The 10,306-nt window shown below is 40.0% G+C and overlaps 2 protein-coding genes across 2 annotated transcripts; both read right to left on the reverse strand.

Moving 5' to 3' along the window:
* Positions 1–1,090: 1,090 nt before the first annotated feature.
* Positions 1,091–6,057, reverse strand: LOC140554071 (serine protease HTRA2, mitochondrial-like). Its single transcript, XM_072676882.1, has 8 exons — positions 5,390–6,057; positions 4,680–4,884; positions 4,367–4,561; positions 3,949–3,981; positions 3,753–3,861; positions 3,591–3,660; positions 3,387–3,482; positions 1,091–2,526 (listed from the first exon to the last, which is right to left on the reverse strand). Exons 1-8 carry the CDS (start codon positions 5,842–5,844, stop codon positions 2,361–2,363), a joined length of 1,329 nt encoding a protein of 442 aa, XP_072532983.1. The 5' UTR covers positions 5,845–6,057; the 3' UTR covers positions 1,091–2,360.
* Positions 6,058–6,796: 739 nt separating this feature from the next.
* Positions 6,797–8,823, reverse strand: mrps26 (mitochondrial ribosomal protein S26). The gene is made up of 4 exons (XM_072676883.1): positions 8,478–8,823; positions 7,800–7,946; positions 7,564–7,687; positions 6,797–7,153 (listed from the first exon to the last, which is right to left on the reverse strand). The coding sequence occupies exons 1-4, from the start codon at positions 8,696–8,698 to the stop codon at positions 7,022–7,024; spliced, it is 624 nt and encodes a 207-aa protein (XP_072532984.1). The 5' UTR covers positions 8,699–8,823; the 3' UTR covers positions 6,797–7,021.
* Positions 8,824–10,306: the final 1,483 nt, after the last annotated feature.

Consider the following 10,306-nt stretch of genomic DNA (forward strand, 5'->3'; position numbering starts at 1 on the left):
ATTCACACCAAAGAGTTCAATCTTTGTCCCATTAGACCAGAGAATTTTGTTTCTCATGGTCTGAGAGTCCTTCAGGTGCCTTTTGGCAAATTCCAGACGGGCTGCCTTGTGCCTTTTACTAAGGAGTGGCTTTCGCCTGGCCACTCTGCCATACAGGCCTGATTGGTGGATTGCTGCAGAGATGGTTGTTCTTCTGCAAGGTTCTCCTCTCTCCACGGAGGAACGCTGGAGCTCTGACAGAGTGACCATCGGGTTCTTGGTCACCTCCCTGACCAAGGCCCTTCTCCCCCGATCGCTCAATTTAGATGGCCGGCCAGCTCTAGGAAGAGTCCTGGTGGTTCCAAACTTCTTCCATTTACGGATGATGGAGGCCACTGTGCTCATTGGGACCTTCAAAGCAGCAGAAATTTTTCTGTATCCTTCCCCAGATTTGTGCCTCGAGACTATTTTGTCTCGGAGGTCTACAGACAATTCCTTTGACTTCATGCTTGGTGTTTGCGCTCTGACATGCAGTCAACTGTGGGACCTTATATAGACAGGTGTGTGCCTTTCCAAATCATGTCCAATCAACTGGATTTACCACAGGGGGACTCCATTTAAGCTGTAGAAACATCTCAAGGATGATCAGTGGAAACAGGATGCACCTGAGCTCAATTTTGAGCTTCATGGCGAAGGCTGTGAATACTTACGTAAATGTGATTTCTTAGTTTTTTATTTTTAATAAATTTTCAGAACTCTCAAGAAAACTTTTTTCACATGGTCATAATGGGGTATTTTGTGTAGAATTTTGAGGAAAGAGATTAATTTAATACAATTTGGAATAAGGCTGTAACCTAACAAAATGTGGAAAAAGTGAAGCGCTGTGAATACTTTCCGGATGCACTATACTACAATAGCATCATCTGCACTTCTCCAGGGATTGTAAAAGAAACAATGGTATACAATTCATGTCACATTTTTAAAAATGAAAACTACAACAACCTTTTTTCAACAAAGTTTTTCTTATTTATAGTGTAAACTTGAAAAAACATATAATACACAACCCACTCAAAATCTATTCCTGAATTACTGTAATACACAAATAAACTACTTTTTAAATTAAAAAGTCTTGTTTATTGGTTCTTGACAGCATAATCACTTTTTGGTATGATGTACCATTCATTACCATTTAAAATACTGCGTATTGGTTTTGTGTTCTAAGAGAATATCAATCCTAAAATGTCATGACATCAGATAATGTGCCAAAGTGTTTATTACAAAACTGATGTAAAGGCACATTTAGAGCACTCACAGTGGACTCTCATAGGCCATGTTAATACCTGGTCACTTCATAGTCACACTGGATTGTATCCTGCTAAGATTTCAGCCACATGCATTTACATTTGGTAGCCAAATGTAGCTTCAGTCAGTCGCTGTGCAGGAAAGAATATGCAAATTGTGTCTTGGAGAGACGGATGTGTTTATGCTGCAGTAACACGAGATTCCTATGCGGCTTGGCTTTATAAACATATAATACTAATACTCATGAAAAATGAAGCGGCCAGATGTAAACAGGGTCAAATACTATTTTCAAACATGGAGCAGTTTTAATGACACTTTCCTAGAGACTGAGCGCTGACAGTCTAGACTGTTTTAAGTCTCTGCATGTTCTCTTTCCTTACAGCAATCCCCAAGTATACATTGGACATTTTAAAGAAGAGCAAATGCAATATCTTGTTGAACAGCTGCAAGCAGGGAGAGTGGGCTGAGGAATGTGGAACAAATAGTTGTTATGGTTTTCTCCAAAGAAAAGTGCATCCAGGCGTAGAAAAGTAAAATACATTCTTTTTTCCAATTCTCCTCGGCCTACAGGTTGTAACTTTTTTCTGTAATTATCTGACTTTTTCTTTACTTAACTGTGTCTTGGTGTACAAATGGCCATCAATTTCAAGCTGCATTATTCAGAAACAGGTTTGCTAACTATTAGTCTTCTAATAGTTTATTTCTATAAAAATATTGTCTTTAATAATGCCTATTCTCCTTATGCTGCTTTAAAAATGTGAGTTTTCACATGCACTCTCCACCATATTGTCTCCTACCACCTGTATATTTCCTTATTCCCCATCCCAACACTCCTCCTAGCTTGTTAATCCATCACAAACTAGACCACCACTGAATATGCTATGCTTAACTTGTATAGCCCTTCATCCTGCTTTACATACTGATCTCTATTTTTCACATAGACTAAAATCTCCCAAGCCAATCCTCCTCCTTCTCTACGTTTCACATAATTTTCCTATCCTCATCTTCTATAATGTCCTCTGTAAAGAACAGAGCACTATCGTGCCCCCGATCATGCGCAACAGAGATGCATATTCATGTTACTCTGTACTTTCAGGGACGATGTGCAGCATCAGAAGGTCTTGACCCCTGCAGATAACCATCTTGATGCTGTCGCTTGTTCGCACAGCACTGTAGATCTCTTCTGACGTGTTCACTTTCACCCCATTGACCTCCAGCACAATGTCTCCTGGCTTCATTCCCGCCCTTACAACACACACAATATAAAGTTAGGTCACATGATTTAGGAGTACAATTTAGGAGCCAGTTTCTAACTATGGCTGTGGACAAAAGCTTGTACTGTTTAGTGAATACTTATAGTGGTTATTTTAAATAGCCACTGAATGTATGAATAACTAAGGTCTACAACAATCAATTTAGGGTTTCAACCAACACCATTAAGGTACCTTAATGATAAACTAATATCTTCAATTTATATAGCAGCTTTCCCATACCCTCAGCATTTGATCTTAATTGCTTTACACTGTGTGATAACAATTGTCTTGAGCGTTTATTGCATGTCACACTGCACGTGACATGGGTGACTGTGCATCAGATTGTACAATCTGGCGACAAACCTATGATGCAAGACAATTACAACATGCTGCTTATAATAACAAAGTGTTAACATAGTCTCATAATGACAACATTTTGCCTGAAAAACAAGTGTGAAGTGTTCAAATGTACAAATCTTTATTACTGTGGAAAAGAGGGCGAAATGGAATCTCCACAGTGAGTTTGAGATCACCAGGCAAATTGTTTTGCCCACTGCAATTAATTGAGCAACACTTTTTACTTTAGGTTTCACTCCCCCTTTCTCTCTCACACACATAATGAGTGTTTCTAGAGAAGTGTTGAAGTCTTTAGACCAAAAGGTCTGACACTGCCAAAACTTTATCGCAGCCTTTTATTTGAGCATGTGACATATATGTCTAAAGCCTTTTTTTTCATGATTTGCAATTTTTGTCTGACAACATTTAACATTATTGTGATGAAAATGCAGACTAACAGGTGTAAGCAGGATGGAAGCAGGCTGGTATTAGTGGCACCGTTTTACTCTTGCTTACCTGCTAGCAGGAGAGCCGAGGATGACGTGATGGATGAGGATTCCATGGGTCACATCAGGGAACGAGGAGTCTCGAATCTTCAGCTCACCAATTATACTGAAGAAAAAAAAAGACAAATCAGAAATGACTGCTGCTCTGCTTCTGTTTTTGGTAGCAGAAAACTGGTCATGAAATTGTATATCAGTAGTGAACACAATTTGTTACCTGGGTGTGAGAGTTAACATCATCACTCCTATGTAGCGCCGCTTGGTCTCAGATTCACTGAACCAGGACTCTAAATGCAAAAAACATGAAAAGGTAAATGAGAGAACCAGAGGTGACAACACTATAAAAAAAGAGGCAAAAAGAACAAGAATCTAGCCTTACTCTTTTTATTTTCAGCCTGATCAAGGAACAGGCGCACTCTGTCAGAAGGAATGGCAAATGAGATCCCAGCAGTCACCTTCATAGTGTTTATGCCAATTACTTCACCATCCTAAAGGTCACAAAGGTTGGAAAAGCTATTAGGAGACTGATTCTGTGAAAATCTTGCTTCACTGGAAAGTGTTTGTATATGACTCACCAAATTAATAAGAGGGCCACCCGAGTTTCCAAACTGTAAAAAGACAAACCATTATTTCCATCAGAACCAAGTTTACACCACCTGGTGATTACAAACCTAGTACATATTAGTGTATATTATTAGATATTTATTATACTTATATATTGCAAACTACATGAACTTCATTAAACCACACCACTAAATCCATTGGACTGTAGGTAGAATATGCATCGTCATACTCTAGCTGTCTTAATAAAAAAGAAAAACTGTTCTAGATTAATGGTTCCTCATCCAGTCCTTAAGGATGCCCAGACAATCCAGAAATTCACTCCAACCCACCTTATAACACATAAAGATACAGCAAAAACTCTGGACTGTCTGGGGGTCCTGGAAATCCATTTAGAGAACCACTGGTGCTAATTATGCAAAGCACGCTCACATCTATGGTAGCGTCGGTCTGTATGTAGTCCATGTTGGGGTTGGACAGGCCCAGTTCTTTGCTTCCTCTCTGAGTTGAGCTGACTATCCCAGATGTGATAGTGTTCCGTAAAGCAAATGGGCTCCCCATAGCAACCACAAACTCCCCCTGTCGAACCTCTGATGATTTAGCAAGACGCAACGTTGGCAGTGGATGCTTGACATAAAAACAGAAGAACCAAACATGAGTTACAGAAGTAGATAGTAGATAGTAGATAGTAGAGAATATGTCGAGTGTAGATGAAAGGTGCGTTTTCCAACATCACCACTGTTACCTTCGGTTGGATTTTAATAGTTGCAATGTCTGCAGCCTGGTCCACATTCTGCACAACAGCATTGTAAGTGTCTCCAGTGGTGAGTCTGACACGGACATCCCGCTTGTTGGCTACTACATGGGCATTGGTCACTATTAGGCCATCGCTACTGATGATGAAGCCTGAACCATTTGAGACGGGAACATTCCGGCCAGACAACACATGCCTGCTCAGAAAAGATAAATACAAAAACTGATCTTTCTATAAATAAATACTAAAAGCACCATAGCATTTCTAACATTTTAGACAATATTTTATCCAGTAAATAATAATATGTTTAACATACTGCTGAAATGGTTCAGTGTGGTAGGTGTGCCTTCATGAAATCGTGGTCTCTGAAGCCTTTAATGTATGATTGACAGAAAGGTCAACTTCTCAGTTTCCCCATTACCCCAGGCATAAGCTGATCACATGAAATATGTTTGGTGTCAAAGATCGGCCTGTTTACTTGCAGTAGAGATGATAATGATAATATAATAGACGTGTATGGTGTATGTCATATAATATAGATAACTACTCCCATCTCTAAAACAAATTGAGAAGGAGTTTAGCACAGGGAAAGCGATGACCTACTTACAGTGGGAGTGAACAGCCTGGTCTTCTAAACCCTACACCTACTATGTGAATTGTAAGGGTTCTGTAACACACAGCAGTTAATAGTACGAACTTACCGTCCTACGATCTCGATGTACACTACAGCAGGTACGGACTTCTCCACAACATCTGCAATAAAGTTGTACTTATAGCGAGGACTCTCCGGTTTGTATGGAGAAGCACACCGGGCTACAGGTAGGATGGAGTGGAGTACAGAGTTTCTGAGCGAACATGTTCTCTGAAAACACTCATTTTCCTGCTCGTCTTTAACGCGGAGTAAGGCTGCTCCGCTCAGCCCCAGTCCTACAGCAACTGCGCCGAGAAGACAGCTCCGAGTCCCGCTGCCCTCCCTGCGTCCGTCCGCCACCGCAGCTCTAAGGACCTGTCCATTTTCCTTCGTTTGTTTGTCCGAAGATGTGCTGGCTAAACGTCGGACTAGTCTGAGAGAAGACAGGCTGTGTTGGGGGTCTTTTTCCCGTAGTAGTCCCGCGACCGTCCGTAAGAATGCTCCATTCATATGAGTTGGTGCCATATTGCATCAGATCTCACAGACCTCCTCATACAGCTCGGTAGTCCGTCCGCACAGTCTGAACACTGGACTGTTTCTCCTAAGAGGAAGGGGTCATAACTCGATCGCCATAAGTCCTCTCACTGTCTGTAAAATTAACTCTTATCGCATTACAACGCGTGAACAAGCGGAAGTACAATGCAGTCACGCATGCGCGTACATGTCCAGTTCAGGCCTGCGTCTGCAGGGCACGCCCTAACACACACTCGCCCTACACTAGACTGTCCTGTTGACATAGTCTTCAGTCTAGGGAGTGCGGTAGTATGCGGTTTTGGACACAGCCAAGAACGGGAGCCAGTGACCTTCTAGTAAGTCAGCCTCGTACGGAGGCTACGTACGGAGCCCCTAAAGCATTAAGATAGAAAAATGAAATTAAGAAACCCTAACGATTCCCTTGATTTAATAAATAATTTCCACACTTTAATAAACTGTTTCCTCAGTTTAACTAAAGTTTTTTGTTAAACATTTTTTTAATTAAGGGAATGCTTAAATGTAAGTAATAATAAATAAATAAATAAATAAATAAGAAATAATAATAGCCCTTTTTTTTTATTGCATCTGTATTTATTATTTTTTCTTTTATGCAGTCATACACAAGTGATTTTAACCCTGATCTCAGAAAAATCAAACTAAATACTTGTATTAGATTTGGCTTAAATATGCAAAAATGTAGTCCTTTCAGAGGAGGGTTTGTGACTACACAGTTTCTAATTCAGGTGAAAAAGTGACTGGAAGAGGAGGAGGGGGGGGCCAAAAAACAACAAAAAAAATCAAACAAAAGTCAGACTCAAGACCATAGTTCTTTAAAAAAAACCAAAAGCATCTGCTCATCTACTGCAGTGTCACCAAACATCTTTCAACTCCATCAGACTTTTAACGTACTTGTTACAAAAATAAACTCATCCAAAAATGGAGAAACAATATAAATGTTTAATCATACTTGCATCCTTCTTACAATTGTGTAAATAATAAGAAAAACATTTAGAGAGCATGTACAATGTACAGAAACAATCACAAGTTACCTTTTCTTCCAGGAAACTAAAGCATCACAGCTGTAGACTGGATACCTAAAGTTGTTTTAGCTGCAGTAACAAGACATGCATGATTTTCAGTCTCTTCCCAAGGTTTGGGTCTGTATCCCCTATTGAATCATTGTCCTTTTAACTGTTCGGCCTGCTTTATCTATGGCAAAGTTGTAGTTTTTCGGGTTGTCCAGTGCCTCCTCAATCCGCTGGTCCAGATTTTCCAGTGTAATAAAGTTCTTTACCTCTTCCTGAAAAACAGATGAAGATAGGTATGTGGTGAATATAGGTGATGGCATGTACATAGATGAACAAGACTCTATAATCTAAATAAACATACAATGTCATGGACCTAAAAGAATGAAATGTTTTTGTACTGAAATTTGTTCTCTAATAACAATGACGGGAATTGTCTTCAGAAGCACTGATAAGATCTCACACTTAAAAAAACAAAAACAACACCACACTATTATCACCGTTATTATTATACTGCCTTAAAACTATTACCTTGTTGTGTATACCATACTGTACATTCATGTCATTACATTTTTATTCATATGTTTTTTACTTTTCATCTCAAGTAGGCATACAATGTACACCAGAAACAGCACACAACCACAATCATAACCATAATCATTTAGCATTGTGATACTGAGCTCACCTGTAGCTGCAGGATTTCCTGCTCTTTTTCTTTTATATAACTCTCAAGCTCCTGCTGACGCAGGATTATTTCCTCTTTCTTTTTCTGTTCAGCAGCTTCAGTCTCTTTCTGCACACGTAACTCACTGATAGCCACAGAAGACAAAGAGAAGCATATGGCATGAACATTCTGGATTATTTCACACATTTACTGACATTCATACTGAACATACAGATCGACAGTACGTTAATACCCACCGGATTTTGCGCAGTCTGAGGTTCTCTGCTTCATTCCAGGCCATTAATGATCTGTGTTCTTCAGCTTCCTGCTTGGCTCTCTCCTCTGCCAATGAGCCAGTCTCTTCTTCATATCGCTTCCGCAACATCTCCTCTTTAAACGTCATCCTGAACACACAATTCATGTGCCACAATGCCACTGTGATTTGGTGTGTGTGTATATACATATATACATACACACACTCAAGATAATCCTATTCTATTGGCAAGAGAATGACTAGACAAGCTGTGTGTGTATTCGCACATCTATGTCAGCAATGGGTTCAAGTGTCTGAATGCATTATCATTATTGGTGCATACCAATGGGGGTGGAGTATATATATATATGACACTGTGTCAAAATGCTATGATTCCTGGATGAAGAGAAATGCTCTAAATGCTCAAATAAAATCTTTTCACATGAAGTCACATTACACACATTACAGTTTTGCTTTCTCCTCTAAAGTCCTTTTTAGAGATACATGTTTTCAAACAGCACCAATAGAACATTCATTTATTTTTTAATATTTTATTAAAGGGTTAGATTACAAAATATGTAATATGGACTGGCAATGTCAGACCTGTGCAGCATTACAACCATGTCATTCAGAAATATATATACACACACACACACACACACACACACAGTAAGCTGCGTACCTGAGCGCTCTCATGATGAGGTTATATTCATCGAAGCGCTCCTTCAGCACCACCATCTCCACTGGGTCCACTGGTGGGGGGGTCTTGATCCGTCCAGCTTTAGACTTGGCTTTGGGGTCGGTGCGGGACTTTCTTCCTCGTACCGTCTCTATCAGGACCCCAGCCCGTGGAGACAGAATGCGGACCACCGGTGCCCGGCTCCTTACTACAGCCTGAAACATGGCTTAATCTGCTTTACAGCCGGACTGGAGAACAGCCGCTAGTGTAACGTTCCTGCAGGGGAGTGTAAAGAGGACAAACAGCGCAGCTACACAACCCTGAACCCTCTACACGAGGCCGCCATGTTCAAAACCTTTCACAGCGGAAGAGCTTCTTCTGTTTCTAGTCACTCAGTCACTCGAGGAGGAACCAGAGCTCTATCGACACCTACCGGCAGAAAGCAGAAGCGCCCATATTGTTGGTTACAGATTTATTTTAGAGGCCATTCATAGTCCACTTAGATCAATACTAAGATTGGGAGGGGTAAACTGTTTTTGTTATTACCTGTAAAAATGTAACTATATCTTAATCCAAGTGATAAACTATATTAAATTATATTTAATTACTTTTGGATTGCTTGTCTTTTTCTGTTAAGCCATTAAACTTTAAATAAAACATTCTCTTTTTTAAAATCATGAAATCATGTGGATCACATTTTTAACATCCGTTGTAGCATCTCCACCCATTTTTTTCCTGCACGTCAGGATTCTCATTGCAATTTAGATTTTTCCCCCACATTTTTTCTGAAGCGCTTTGATTTTCCCACCCATTTTGGTTTCTCTAATTTTAGGTCTCCACCCATTTTAAGATTTCCACCTGATTTTCTAGCTCCACCCATTTTGGGTTGTCCACCCGTATTAAGAAAACCTACCACACAAAACCTAGCATGATCACTTTTCCATTTCACTGCTGAACAAACTACAGGCTGTATGAACTTCCTCATGGGGAACTGTAAGCCACTAGGTACAGCAAACTGTATCTTGCCTACCAGAACGTACATGAATAGTAGTTGTGCTTTTATGGAAGACGTCTGTGGACACGTTATTGATGACGAAAGATGACCTTATCTGAGAGAAGTATTGCCAATAGAATAGGACTCTTAGGAGACACCATTCCTAATGCCAGGTGTGGACTAGAGGGGGTATAAAGTTCCCAGCATTGAGCTGTGGAGCAGTGGAACTGTGTTCTCTGGGATGATGGTGCTCCGTCCAATACGTTGGGGATGAGGTGGGATGGTGAACTGCTGTGCACTGATTTGTAGACAGATGAGATGAGAGAGAGAATTATTGAGTTTCAATTTATTGGATTTTGCTGTTTCCTGCATGATTTAAGGGGTAAGAAGTAAGCAAAGTCATTCAGAGTGGTTTGGTGTGAAATGCTCTGTTCTAGAGAAACGTACAAAGTCAGAACTGTTCACTGTGGTGGTGAGAGGACCAGGAGGTCTGAGGAGTGTAGTACCTCTAAAAGCTACGTCACAGAAAACTATTAAACGGTTAGAAATATGCCACCTAATGCTGGAGACTGTAGTTTACAATAGTTTTACTATAAAGTGTTGATGTAAAATGTCTTTTTAAAAACATTAATGATGAAGGAGCACTTGCAATGCAGTGTCAGCTCAACTTCAAACACCATGTGAACTTATTTTAGTGAACTTTTGTTAACTTGCTTTAGTTAAAACGTCTAATGTGAGTTTGGATAACTTTAAACGAAACTAGTTGAGTGAACTGAAATGATCAAACACTTTCTGTGATTTAAAGAGGCATTACACTCTTCAGACATCTGGTTCCTCT

Source organism: Salminus brasiliensis, chromosome 4, assembly GCF_030463535.1.
Source record: "Salminus brasiliensis chromosome 4, fSalBra1.hap2, whole genome shotgun sequence".
Lineage (NCBI taxonomy): Eukaryota > Metazoa > Chordata > Actinopteri > Characiformes > Bryconidae > Salminus > Salminus brasiliensis.